The 14,879-nt window shown below is 44.9% G+C and overlaps 1 protein-coding gene across 1 annotated transcript in view; it reads right to left on the bottom strand.

The window, feature by feature from the left end:
* Positions 1-621: 621 nt before the first annotated feature.
* LOC127654566 (dnaJ homolog subfamily C member 3-like) overlaps positions 622-14,879 on the bottom strand; it is a 17,410-nt gene continuing 3,152 nt past the window's right edge. Inside the window, exons 2-7 of the mRNA XM_052141772.1 lie at positions 14,425-14,569; positions 7,718-7,823; positions 7,503-7,623; positions 2,856-2,988; positions 1,852-2,000; positions 622-1,595 (exon numbers count right to left, since the gene is read on the bottom strand). Coding sequence (XP_051997732.1) covers positions 1,438-1,595; positions 1,852-2,000; positions 2,856-2,988; positions 7,503-7,623; positions 7,718-7,823; positions 14,425-14,569 — 812 coding nt within the window. The 3' untranslated portion in view covers positions 622-1,437. The remainder of the gene's footprint in view (positions 1,596-1,851; positions 2,001-2,855; positions 2,989-7,502; positions 7,624-7,717; positions 7,824-14,424; positions 14,570-14,879) is intronic.

Raw genomic sequence — 14,879 nt, 5'->3', positions numbered from 1 at the left:
TACTGTGAAGCATGGGGGTGGTAGCATCATGCTTTGGGGGTGTTTTTCTGCACAAGGAACAGGTGCGACTGCACTTTATTAAGGAGAGGATGACCGGGACCATGTATTGCGAGATTTTGGGGAACAACCTCCTTCCCTCAGTTAGAGCATTGAAGATGGGTCGAGGCTGGGTCTTCCAACATGACAATGACCTGAATCACACAGCCAGGATAACCAAGGAGTGGCTCTGTAAGAAGCATATCAAGGTTCTGGCGTGGCCTAGCCAGTCTCCAGACCTAAACCCAATAGAGAATCTTTGGAGGGAGCTCAAACTCCGTGTTTCTCAGCAACAGCCCAGAAACCTGACTGATCTAGAGAAGATCTGTGTGGAGGAGTGGGCCAAAATCCCTCCTGCAGTGTGTGCAAACCTGGTGAAAGCTACAGGAAACGTTTGACCTCTGTAATTGCAAACAAAGGCTAAATATTAACATTGATTTTCTCAGGTGTTCAAATACTTATTTGCAGCTGTATCATACAAATAAATAGTTAAAAAATCATACATTGTGATTTCTGGATTTTTTTTTTTAGATTATGTCTCTCACAGTGGACATGCACCTATGATGACAATTTCAGACCCCTCCATGATTTCTAAGTGGGAGAACTTGCAAAATAGCAGGGTGTTCAAATACTTATTTTCCTCACTGTATATACCTGTACTTCATTGTTACTCTGCCTTGATGTTCAAGGATGTGGATTTTCTCAGGAATTAAGTGAAAAAAAATTCTGAGAGGGATAATCTGTCATTTGTGGTATACTGGCTTTTACCAATGAGTGTTTAAAATGCATTATTTCACGTTTATGTTAACTTAAACATTTGTTTTTATTTTACTTTTCAATGGGTGAGCACAAGCAGTGGTCACATGCATGCCTTAAAGCTTTGAAATGCAAGGACGGTTATTTTTTATCATTCTATTAAATTGTCTTATGTGTCTTTTCTGTTCAGTTATTGTTATTAAGAGACTGTAAATGTATTGATGCAAAGATGGATGCTCAGTAAAGACCAAATACCTTTTCATTTAAATAAGCACTCATATGTCTTTATTTCTTTATTTACAGCATTATTTAATTCATAGAAAAATAGTGCAGTTTTCTATGTACACATTATTCTTGGGAATAAAAAGGTCAACACGTGCACAGAGAGACGAGGCAATTAACCTTGCGCTCTAAATTTTAACATCCCTGAAAGTAGAGGAGCTTTTCAAATAACAAAAATTCTGCATCAGAGAACAACAGTTAGCAAGTAGGATCACTTGCCCACTAAAGAGCACTGGATGCATGTTTCAAGACACTTTCTATGCCAGAACTGTGCCTGTGGGTGTGGTCAGATTGTTCCAGTTCCCATTGGATGACTTCCACACACATTCAGGTCAGGCCCCCCCAAGTTCTTTCAGCTGAGCCTTAGTTGAATCCGAATTTGAAATTAAAAGGTCCAGAACCAAAAGGGTTAAATCCATGGAAGTTCTCCCAGCCCCCGTGAAAGTGGTGGTGATGTCCTCCACCCTGCTGACTCTCTGGATCCATAGGGTCCTCGCCCTGGTCAAACTTACTCCTCATTTCTACAGAGGCACAAGATACACATCCTTGCATCAAAGCTCTGAATGAGAAACAATGTCTCAGTAACTAACCAATGATAAAATTAAAAAAAAGTATATGACATGACCCTTTTTATATATATATATATATATTAACACATTCCAAGGCCTTGACCCAATATCAAAGTTACCACAGAACCATGACAGTATAAACAAAGCTTTCCTGGTTTAAAACTAGATACAGCACTAGAATTTATTAAAATGAGACTTCAGTTTATACCTGGGTCAGTTAGAACTTCTTTGGCTTGAGCAATGTCTATGAATTTCTTTTCTGCCCTTTTCTTTTCCTCTGGATCCTGGAAATTGTCTGGATGCCACTGCTGTGCCAACTTTCTGTACGCCTTTATGATCTCCTTCTTTTGGGCACTCCTGCAACCACATCATTAATACTAGTGTTTACTTAAGCCTTGGTATTGATGAACACTTTGCCTATGGAAAGTTTATTATAGTAGAATTGATTTATTGGTAACACTTTGCAATAATGTTCCATTTGTTAACATGAACTAAAGATAAATAAATACATTTTCAAAGGAATAGTTCACCCAAAAATGAAAATTCTCTCATTTACTCACTTTCATGCCACCCCAGACGCATATGACTTACTTTCTTCTGCTGAGTACAAAGACATTTATAAGAATATCTCAACTTTCTAGGTCCACACAATGCAAGTGAATTGTGGCCAGAACGTTGAAGCTCCAAAAATCACATAAAGGCAGCATAAAATTAATCAATACGACTCCAGTAGTTTAATAAATATCTTCTGAAGTGATGCAATAATTTTGGGAGGAAAACAGATCAATATTTCAATCCCTTTTTACTATGACATGGCGAGGAGACATAGTGAGTGTTGGCACTACACATTATTCTCTGCAGCATCCATGCACAGCTCACCAGGTGCCCCACCGAAAGCGAACCACATTATAGTGACCATGAGGAGGTTACCCCATGTGACTCTACCCTCCCTAGCAACTGGGCCAATTTGGTTGCTTAGGAGCCCTGGCTGGAGCCACTCAGCGCTCCCTGGATTCAAACTCACGACTCCAGGGGTGGTAGTCAGCATCTTTACTAGCATTTTGTATTTTTATTAACTAACATTAACAAAGTATAATAAATCCTGTAAAAAAAATACAGTGTTTATTGTCAGTTTATGAAACATTATGCATTAACTAATGGAACCTTATTGTAAAGTGTTACCAATTTATTTAGTAGTACTTATTATCTAACCTCTTAACACCCAAAATCTTATAGTAATCTCTCTTCTGGGACTGTTTAAGAAGGCGCTGTGCTCGCTCCAGTCCCTCTTTGATCTGCCGGTCATTCTCACTATGTTCTTTTGCACTCTCAAAGTCCTTAATGGCTGCCAAGAGAACACAATTCTGTTATCCATTTAAAGAGCAATGTTTAAAAAACAGCATGGGGCCTATTGCTTGATACGTTATATACTTAAGTATAAAAGTTATTCTGTAGATATATACCAAGCTTAAAAATAAAACAACTTTAAAAAGGCTAATTTAGACTGATTGTTTTTGAGTAGAGACAAGAATCAGAATCAGTAAAAGCTTTATTGCCAAGTACGTTTTTTACGCATACAAGGAATCTGTTGTGGTGTTGTAGGTGCGTTCACACAGTCTCTTAATATATGAACAAGAATAAAAATATGTCCACGCAGTATCAATTAAAAGGAAGTATAAAATAAAAGAGAGCAGAGTAGTACAGTGAAATGTAGAGCCAGAGGTGGAGTGTGGAGAGTGTCAGGGTGGGTACCGGGCATTGTTGATAAGGCAAGTGGCGGATGGGAAGAAACTGTTCTTGTGGCGTGAGGTTTTTGTCCTGATGGACCACAGCCTTCTGCCAGAGGGGAGTGATTCAAAGAGACTGTGGCCAGGGTGGGAGAGATCAGCCACAATCTTTCCAGCACACTTCAGGGTCCTGGAGTCGTGCAGGTCCTGGAGCGGCGGCAGATTGCAGCCAATCACCTTCTCTGCAGACCGGATGACACGCTGCAGTCTGCCCTTGTCCTTGGCAGTAGTAGCAGCGTACCAGATAGTGATGGAGGAAGTGAGGATGGACTCGATGATGGCTGAGTAGAAGTGCACCATCATTGACTTTGGCAGGTTGAATTTCTTCAGCTGCCGCAGGAAGTACATCCTCTGTTGTGCTTTCTTGATGAGGGCGCTGATGTTCAGCTCCCACTTGAGGTTCCCAGGAAGCGGAAAGACTCCACAGTGTCAATGTCTCTTCCTTATGCGGAGTCCAGGTGCTGGAGGGCCAAGTTGACTGCATCGTCTACAGACCTGTTGGCTCTGTATGCAAACTGCAGGGGGTCCAGGAGGGGGTCGGTGATGACTTTGAGGTGAGAAAGCACAAGGCGCTCAAAGGACTTCATCACCACAGAGGTCAGGGCGACGGGTCTGATGTCGTTAAATCCTGTGGTCCTTGACTTCTTGGGAACAGGGATGATAGTTGAAGACTTGAAGCAGACTGACACGTGACATGTCTCCAGTGAGGTGTTGAAAATGTCTGTGAACACTGGAGACAGCTGATCAGCGCAGTCCTTCAAGCTGAATGGGGAGACAGCATCCGGTCCAGCAGCTTTCCGGGGGTTCTGACTCCTGAAGAGTTTGTTGACATCCCTCTCATGAATGGAAAGAGTCATCACTGGGGTGTGTGTGTGGGTGGAGGGGGGTATCTTTAAGATGGGCATTGGTGGGGGTGCCCAGTCCCCTGCTGAGGTGGGGGAGGTGGAATGGGGGATGGTTTCAGGACTGTCCCTTTGTCTTTCAAAGCGGCAGTAAAACTCGTTCAGGTCGTTGGCCAGGCGTCAGTCGTTGATGGCCTGGGGGGATTTAGGATTGTAGTTGGTGATTTGCCTAAGCCCTTTCCAGACAGATGCAGAGTCGTTGGCTGAGAGCTGGTGTTGGAGCTTCTCAGCGTACCGTCGTTTAGCCTCTTTCACTGCCTTGCTAAACTTGTACTTTGCCTCTTTAAATCTGTCTTTGTCCCTACTCCTGAAGGCCTCTTCCTTATCAAACATTAACCTTCTGAGTTTGGCTGTAAACCAGGGTTTGTCGTTGTTGTAACTCACCCTGGTGCGTGATGGAATACAGCAGTCCTCGCAGAAGCTGATATATGACGTCACAGCCTCTGTGTACTAATCTAGACTGTTTGTGGCAGTCCTGAACACATCCCAGTCAGTGGTGTCAAAACACGTCTGGAGATCCTCCACGGCCTCACTGGTCCACTTCCTTGATGTCCTCACTACAGGTTTGCAGAGCTTTAGTTTCTGCCTGTACGCAGGAATCAGGTGGACCATAATGTGGTCAGAGTTTCCCAGTGCAGCACGGGGGACGGCATGATAAGCATTCCTGACAGTGGTGTAACAGTGATCCAGAATGTTCTCCTCTCTGGTCGGGCATTTAATAAACTGTCTGAATTTAGGGAGTTCATGAGTGAGGTTTCCTTTGTTGAAGTCACCAAGGACAATAACTAAAGAGTCCGGGTTGGTCCGCTCCACACACAGTATCTGGTCGGCGAGCATGCGCTGTGCGGCCTGCACGTTGGCCCGCGGCGGGATGTAAACACCGACCAGAATGAATAAAGCAAACTCACGGGGTGAATAAAAAGGCTTACAGTTTATGACGAAAGGTCAGGAGAACAGTGCTGCTGGATCACTGTCACATCGTTGCACCAACCGCTGTTGATGTAAAAACAGATTCCTCCACCTTTAGTTTTGCCGGAAAGTTCCGTGTCTATGTACGCTCTGTAAATTTGGAAGCCTGCCAGCTGCAGCGCAGAGTCCGGTATTAATCCACAAAGCCAGTAGATGAAGAAAAGTCCCTGTTTTTCCCCCAACAGCAGTTGTAATTCCTCCAGTTTGTTGGGCAGTGAAAGCATGTTAGAGAGAAATATTCCCGGTAACGGTGTGCGTAATCCTCACTGGCGAAGACGCACAAGCGCACCAGCCCGTTTCCCTCTCCTTCGGCGTTTCACTGCTTGAGTAAAGGTGAGCGCACCGTTGACCAGAATGTCCAAAATTTCCAGTGTAGGGAGAAGAAAAGTAAGAAATAAGTCCTCTGGAGTTTTACCCCTTATGTTCATGAGCTCATCTCTGGTGAAAGAGCTCCCCGTACCGACGCAAAAAACAGAGTTAAAACACAAAACAAAACAACGCGCATACACACACCGAGGCAGCCGTCTGTGGCGCCATCTTGAGTCTAGTATCTACAGTATCTCACAAAAGTGAGTACACCCCTCACATTTTTGTAAATATTTGATTATACCTTTTCATGTGACAACACTGATGAAATGTCACTTTGATACAATGTAAAGTAGTGAGTGTACAGCTTGTATAACAGTGTAAATTTGCTGTCCCCTCAAAATAACTCAACACACAGCCATTAATGTCTAAACCGCTGGCAACAAAAGTGAGTACACCCCTAAGTGAAAATGTCCAAATTGGGCCCAATTAGCCATTTTCCCTCCCCGGTGTCATGTGACTCATTAGTGTTACAAGGTCTCAGGTGTGAATGGAGAGCAGGTGTATTAAATTTGGTGTCATAGCTCTCACACTCCCTCATACTGGTCACTGGAAGTTCAACATGGCACCTCATGGCAAAGAACTCTCTGAGGATCTGAAAAAAAGAATTGTTGCTCTACATAATGAAGGCCTAGGCTATAAGAAGATTGCCAAGACCCTGACACTGAGCTGCAGCACGGTGGCCAAGACCATACAGCAGTTTACGTCCCAGAAGGAAGCCTCTTCTAAAGATGATGCACAAGAAAACCCACAAACAGTTTGCTGAAGACAAGCAGACTAAGGACATGGATTACTGGAACCATGTCCTGTGGTCTGATGAGACCAATATAAACTTATTTGGTTCAGATGGTGTCAAGCGTGTGTGGCGGGTGAGGAGTATAAAGACAAGTGTGTCTTGCCTTCAGTTAAGCATGGTGGTGGGAGTGTCATGGTCTGGGGCTGCATGAGTGCTGCCGGCACTGGGGAGCTACAGTTCATTGAGGGAACCATGAATGCCAACATGTACTGTGACATACTGAAGCAGAGCATGATCCCCTCCCTTCGGAAACTGGGCCGCAGGGCAGTATTCCATCAAGATAACGACCCCCAACACACCTCCAAGACGACCACTGCCTTGCTAAAGAAGCTGAGGGTGAAGGTGATGGACTGGCCAAGCATGTCTCCAGACCTAAACCCTATTGAGCATCTGTGGGGCATCCTCAAACGGAAGGTGGAGGAGCACAAGGTCTCTAACATCCACCAGCTCTGTGATGTCGTCATGGAGGAGTGGAAGAGGACTCCAGTGGCAACCTGTGAAGCTCTGGTGAACTCCATGCCCAAAAGGGTTAAAGCAGTGCTGGACAATAATGGTGGCCACACAAAATATTGACACTTTGGGCCCAATTTGGACATTTTCACTAAGGGGTGTACTCACTTTTGTTGCCAGAGGTTTAGACATTAATGGCTGTGTGTTGAGTTATTTTGAGGGGACAGCAAATTTAAATTGTTATACAAGCTGTACACTCTCTACTTTACATTGTAACAAAGTGTAATTTCTTCAGTGTTGTCACATGAAAAGATATAATCAAATATTTACAAAAATGTGATGGGTGTACTCACTTTTGTGAGATACTGTATATATTCTATCAATATTCAAGATGGTTCTACCATCAGTATGTTCAAGCTAAAATGGAATGCAACTAGAATACATTTCATAAATGTGCTGACTTTATTGAAAAGCAGTCATTATAAAGTTTTGTCCACCTGAAAAACTTTAAACTGTGTAAACAAGTATAAATGTCAGTATTTATGTAATAGTCAGCTGCAGCATTCAACTATAGTGGATTCGCACATACCTTCTTCATATTGCTGATCTTGGAGGAAGGCCTCTGCTCTGTCTTTTAAAGCATTCACATTCTGAGCATCTGAGTTCAGAATTTCACTGCATACTGAGATTGCTTTGGCAGTTTGCTGGTCCTGTGGAATAAGACCAAAACATATTCCTGCCATTAAAATGCAGTGTATGCTTTGGTAGACAGTGACACTTGGTGGTCCGGGAGCTCAGTCTTACCTTAGACAGACAGTGGCATATGCGCTCTTTGGCATCAAGTCTGAACTGAGGAACATTTGGTTCAGTCTTCATAACAGACTCGTATTTACTAACTGCATCACTGTATCTGTGGATTTGCAATCACAACAATCATTAACATTGTTCATTAATGCCAATAATTTTGCTTTCACAAAATAAAATTTAGCTTTCACTTTCTTTAACATTTTAACTTTCTCTTCTTTTACTCCAGATATTGGATATGGGACCATTATTGTAATAATGTAACCTGACATATATTCTTAGCTAGAGATAAACAGATATGCAAATTTTTGGCCCTTACGATACCAATTTTAATAAAAAACGATTTGCTGATACTGGTTTTATGCCACTTGCCTTTGTCATCAGATCACTGTTTTGCTAAGGAATTATGTTTTAAAAATGTACAAAGAGGTATAAAAGCTTTTTATTATTCTTAAAACAAATAATTTCTATTGAACATGGATTGGATCATATTGAACACATGACAGGCCAAATTTTTAAAGAGAGCCACAATGAAAGATAAATAGAAGTGAAGTTATTTTTCAATATTTTTGATCATCCAAACATGACGATTGATGTGAAAAAAAATCTTATTTTGACATTTTTAAAACACGGCCTCATGGCCAGTCCGCATTCTCCATTGAGCCTCCTGAGTTGGATGATGATGACGTTGCCGCTGCATCGGTGAGCGTCCAGGCGTCTGACACAGAAGACTCGACTGTGCTGCCACCTTCGGGTCAGCCCGCTCAATCTGAGGCTGATGCGCAGATGGCTGACATGCTTTCTTGGGTTGCTTTGAGTATCGGGTTGGACTGGAACCCTCCGTCCTCCCCACAACCTTCTCGGCTTGATGATTGGTACCACAGGTCAAGGCGCTGCTCTCAGCCACACCCCCCACCCCCGGTACCTTTCTTACCGGAGGTGCATGACGAGCTGACGAGGTCGTGGAGGGCACATTTTACTACCCGGAACAGACCTCCTCACTCATACGCTCTCACTACCCTTGACGGTGGGGCGGCCCACAGATATACGGAGGTCCCCCAGGTGGATAGAGCAGTTGCGATTCACCTGTGCCCAGAGAACGCCGCCACCTGGCGGGATCGTCCTGTACTCCCCTCCAAGGCCTGTCGGATGACGTAGTCACTGACTTCGAAAGCCTACAGCGCCACTCGTCAGGCCGCCTCCGCCCTGCATGCCATGGCGCTCCAGCAATTTCACTTAAGGCACTTAAAGATCTACACTTGGGTAGTCCTGACCCCGACGTGCTACAGGAACTGTGCTCTGCCACCGACCTCGCACTCAGAGCCACGAAGATCATAGCATGGGCACTCGGGCAGGCGATGGCTACCCGAAGTTGGCATCCACATACTCAATTACCTCGATGACTGGCTCATTCTAGCTCACTCTTGAGAGTTACTATGCACTCACAGGGACCAGGTGCTTAGGCACCTCAGCCGTCTAGGGCTTCAGGTCAACTGGGAAAAGAGAAAGCTCATCCCGGTTCAGAGCATCTCTTTTCTCTGCATGGAGTTAGACTCAGTCTCAATGACAGCACGCCTCATGAACAAGCTCTCTTCGAGTCTGCCAGAGCGTAAAACAGTTCCAGAAGCTCCTGGGGAATATGGCACCCTCAGCCGTGGTCACGCCGCTCGGGTTGATGCATATGAGACCACTTCAGCACTGGCTTCAGACTCAAGTCCCGAGTTGGGCATTGCGCCACGGCATGTACCGTGTGTTAATCACCCTTCCCTGCCGTCAAGACTTTCAACCCTTGGATAGACCTCTGTTTTCTGCAGACAGGAGTCCCCCTACAGCAGGTGTCCAGACATGTCATGGTCACCACAGACGCCTCTCAAATGGGTTGGGGCACCATGTGCAACGGGCACGCAGCCGCTGGCTCCTGGAGAAGGCCCCTGCTGCATTGGTACATCAACTGCCTAGAGTTGCTGGCTGTACTTTTTGCCCTTTCTCCCGCTAATTCAGGGCAAACACGTCTTGATCCGTTCAGACAGCATCACGACGGTAGTATACATAAATCGCCATGGCATGCGTTCTCGTCATATGTCACAACTCGCCTGCCATCTCCTCCTTTGGAGTCAGCAGCGACTCAGGTCGGAGAGCTCCACCCCCAGGTGGTCCAGTTGATTTGGGACCGGTTCGGAATGGCACAGATAGATCTCTTTGCCTCCCAAGACAATTCCCCCTGCCCGCTCTGGTACTCCCTAACGGAGGCCCCTCTGTGGACGGTAAATCCTTGGGTAAGCATGACCTGATTATCAGGTTCCGACGAGGCGCCCGGATACAGAATCCTCCCCTGCCAAGCCTATTCCCCTCCTGGGATCTCTCAGTGGTCCTCTCTGGCCTTCATAGAACCCCATTCGAGCCGCTTGACTCAGCAGAGCTAAAGGCCCTCTCCTTGAAGACGGCCCTCCTGATAGCGTTAGCTTCCATCAAGAGGGTTGGGGAACTGCAAGCGTTCTCTGTCAGCGACACTTGCCTGGAGTTCGGTCTGCCATATACTTATGTCATCCTAAGACCACGAACGGGCTACCCCCTTCAGGGACCAGGTTGTGAACCTGCAAGCGTTGCCCCAGGAGGATGCAGACCCAGCCTTTTCGGTGCTGTGTCCGGTATGTGCTTTGTGTATCTATTTGGACCGCACACAGAGCTTTAGGTGTTCTGAGCAGCTCTTTGTCTGCTTTGGCGGACGGCGGAAAGGCAACACTGTCTCCAAACAGAGGTTAGCCCACGGGGTCGTCAACACCATCTCCCTGACCTACCAGACCCAGGCCGTGCCTGCCCCTTTGCGGGTCTGAGCACAATCGACGAGAAGTGTGGCATCCTCGTGGGCACTGGCCAATGGCACCTCCCTAGCAGACATCTGCAGAGCAGCAGGCTGGACAACACCCAATACCTTTGCGAGATTCTATAATCTTAGGGTTGAGTCGGTCTCGTTCCGTGTTTTATCAGGTCCGAGCCGGTAGAATTCGGTAACGCGGAACAACTGACCAGGTGTACCGCTTGCACTCAGCGCCTTTCCCCTCTTCTGAGGTGAACACGTGCCCTCTTATACCAGGAGATCCCACTAACTCGGCTGCCTGGATGACTCCTCCCTAGCCCTCTGGCCAGCGAATTCAGCAGAGGATTTTGCACCAGACCCACTATGAGCTTCAAGTGCTCTGTACTGGGGTAGGGCTCCACAGGCTTAATTCCCTTTTCAGGCAACTCCCTGTGATGTATTTTCCCCCGGTACTGTCCCCCTGTTGGCAGACCCGCGTCTCCTTTGGGCAGTCTCTCTGTCCCCGGTCGCTGTGTTTGTAGAGCTCTTCCCTTACTAGGTAGGACTTACCACCGCGCCACTTCCACGTGTGGATTGACAACCCATGTGACGTATTGGCCACATGTTACCTCCCCCCAGCCTGGGCAGGATGTGGTCTCCGCAGAGTCTTTTCCCCCTGAAAGAATAGGAATGAAAAAGAACGACATCCCGACGCGTTTTATAGCATTAAGATAGCCCCAGCTGCTTTATGCTTTATGACGAGAAACATAGCCGCGGCTGGCTGGCTTCCTCCCATGATAGTCATGTCGCTCAGGGGTACTGAGAACCTAAGAACTGTATATGACACTTTTTGGGGTGTTGGGGAGGGTTACATGAGGCTGATACAATTGCTTCTAGCAGGCAGTAGCTTGCTTTCACCTGTGTCAGCAGTTCATGAAACACAGTTTAGTGCATGGTGTTTTAAAATGGGACCCTTTGCGTCACTACAATCGACACAACGTTGAGTGAGTGACAGAAGGTGAATGTAATGGTTACTGTTGTAACCTCTGTTCCCTGATGGAGGGAACGAGACGTTGTGTCCCCCTTGCCATGGCACAACACCTACCCCTGTAAACGGCCGAACCTTTCTCTCGGCTCCTCAGTGCAAAAACCTGATTTGCAGACGCAGGTCCGCTTCCCTTTATACCCGTATGTCCGGGGCGGAACATGCAAATTCTGTCTTCCAATTTCTCATTGGCCTTTTCTCAAATCCAGAGGTATGCGAGGTTCTCAAGAAAGATCCCTCGTGTAACTACAATCGACACAACATCTCGTTCCCTCCATCAGGGAACAGAGGTTACAATTACTATGATGTTCTATTGTGGTAGAATGGATAATGCCATACAAATAATGAGTGAAATAATCGGAAAAACCATATTGCAATTTCAGTCTTAATTCAAATCAATCCTGTAGCCATAATGGATACCATATCAATGTCTAAGTTAAAGTTTCTTGGTTTCAAAGACTTTTGGGTGGTTTTTCCTCATTAATCTGAGAGCAAGAATGATTACAAATGAAATATCACATGTTCTTAGGAGTGCCAACCCTTCTACATTCTGTGACTAAAATTATTTCTGGATTGTGTATTTGAATTCATTATAAATGAACTATTGGTTTTTCATATCGGCATTCTCACGCCAAGAAACGATTTGCCAATGGTTTGAATATGGTCAATAACAGGCCGATAATTATCGATGGCCGATACATCGGTACTCGAAACATGCTGTTAGCTTGTAACTGAAAGGTTGTAGATCAAAATGTAAATAGTTCACATATAAACTATCATCATTGTGTCCTTGATCAAGAATGTGCACCTCGTGTTACTCTAGATGATCTGAAATTGTAACAAGAAAAGCATCTGCAAAATGACAAATCATCACGACAAGTCGATTAGGACAATATTATACATATTGTATAATTGCTCACTGAACCAACATCTACAGTCAGGTCCATAAATATTGGGACATCGACACAATTCTAATCTTTTTGGCTCTATACACCACCACAATGGATTTGAAATGAAACAAACAAGATGCGCTTTAACTGCAGATTTTCAGCTTTAATTTGAGGGTATTTACATCCAAATCAGGTGAACGGTGTAGGAATTACAACAGTTTGTATATGTGCCTCCCACTTTTTAAGGGACCAAAAGTAATGGGACAGATTAACAATCATAAATCAAACTTTCACTTTTTAATACTCGGTTGCAAATCCTTTGCAGTCAATTACAGGTTGAAGTCTGGAACGCATAGACATCACCAGACGCTGGGTTTCATCCCTGGTGATGCTCTGCCAGGCCTCTACTGCAACTGTCTTCAGTTCCTGCTTGTTCTTGGGGCATTTTCCCTTCAGTTTCGTCTTTAGCAAGTGAAATGCATGCTCAATCGGATTCAGGTCAGGTGATTGACTTGGCCATTGCATAACATTCCACTTCTTTCCCTTAAAAAACTCTTTGGTTGCTTTCGCAGTATGCTTCGGGTCATTGTCCATCTGTACTGTGAAGCGCCGTCCAATGAGTTCTGAAGCATTTGGCTGAATATGAGCAGATAATATTGCCTGAAACACTACAGAATTCATCCTGCTGTTTTGTCAGCAGTCACATAATCAATAAATACAAGAGAACCAGTTCCATTGGCAGCCATACATGCCCACGCCATGACACTACCACCACCATGCTTCACTGATGAGGTGGTATGGTTTGGATCATGAGCAGTTCCTTTCCTTCTCCATACACTTCTCTTCCCATCACTCTGGTACAAGTTGATCTTTGTCTCATCTGTCCATAGGATGTTGTTCCAGAACTGTGAAGGCTTTTTTAGATGTTGTTTGGCAAACTCTAATCTGGCCTTCCTGTTTTTGAGACTCACCAATGGTTTACATCTTGTGGTGAACCCTCTGTATTCACTCTGGTGAAGTCTTCTCTTGATTGTTGACTTTGACACACATACACCTACCTCCTGGAGAGTGCTCTTGATCTGGCCAACTGTTGTGAAGGGTGTTTTCTTCACCAGGGAAAGAATTCTTCGGTCATCCACAGTTGTTCTCCGTCGTCTTCCGGGTCTTTTGGTGTTGCTGAGCTCACCGGTGCGTTCTTTCTTTTTAAGAATGTTCCAAACAGTTGATTTGGCCACACCTAATGTTTTTGCTATCTCTCTGATGGGTTTGTTTTGATTTTTCAGCCTAATGATGGCTTGCTTCACTGATAGTGACAGCTCTTTGGATCTCATATTGAGAGTTGACAGCAACAGATTCCAAATGCAAATAGCACACTTGAAATGAACACTGGACCTTTTATCTGCTCCTTGTAAATGGGATAATGAGGGAATAACACACGCCTGGCCATGGAACAGCTGAGCAGCCAATTGTCCCATTACTTTTTGTCCCTTAAAAAGTGGGAGGCACATATACAAACTGTTGTAATTCCTACACCGTTCACCTGATTTGGATGTAAATACCCTCAAATTAAAGCTGAAAGTCTGCAGTTAAAGCACATCTTGTTCATTTCATTTAAAATCCATTGTGGTGGTGTATAGAGCCAAAAAGATTAGAATTGTGTCGATGTCCCAATATTTATGGACCTGACTGTATGTTTGTGAAAGGCAAGTCACATTAGGGGAAGTGGAGGCTCAGCAGTTAATGCTCTGGGTTACAGATCGAAAGGTCAGGGATTCAAGCCCCAGCACCGCCAAGATACCACTGTTGGACCCTTGACCCTATCTGCCCAGGGGCGCTGTTTCATGGCTGACTCTGCGCTCTGACCCCAGCTTAGTTGGGATATGTGAAAACAACTGCATTTCATTGGCTTTCTACCTGTACACTGCACAATGACAATAAAGTTGAATCTTAATCTTATTACTGTATTGGGACATACTTCTCTTGCTGGATCAGTTCCTCAGCAGCCTGGATCTGCTTGTTGAGATTCTTAACTTGCTTGTAGTGGTTGAAGCACTGCTTATGATCAGGGTCCAGCTTCAGACACTCCCTCACCTCACTGCAGACAAAAGCAAAACAAGAGGCTGGTTATTTCTTACAATGATCTAGATTTAGGGTATGTTAGGGATAGTATACTACTATACTAATACTTTTTTTGCAATTTTTCTATATGCATATAGAAACCTGGATGACCTACTACATCTACGCTAACCTAACCCCTCACCCTAACCCTGCCAGCCAGAGCACAGATTAATCGGTGCCAATTATTGATTTTTGGAACTATCGGTTATCAACAAAAATCTATGCCAATGGTTGTTTTTTTTATTATTATTATTCTGCCGTTTCCTCTGTTGCCAGCGCAAGAGAATTCTACAGTTAGAAAGGCTTGGTTCT

The sequence above is a fragment of the Xyrauchen texanus genome, chromosome 14 (genome assembly GCF_025860055.1).
Source record: "Xyrauchen texanus isolate HMW12.3.18 chromosome 14, RBS_HiC_50CHRs, whole genome shotgun sequence".
In the NCBI taxonomy this organism is placed as follows: domain Eukaryota; kingdom Metazoa; phylum Chordata; class Actinopteri; order Cypriniformes; family Catostomidae; genus Xyrauchen; species Xyrauchen texanus.
The sequence above is the reverse complement of the archived record's forward strand: the minus strand, read 5'-3'. Positions and strand labels throughout refer to the sequence as shown.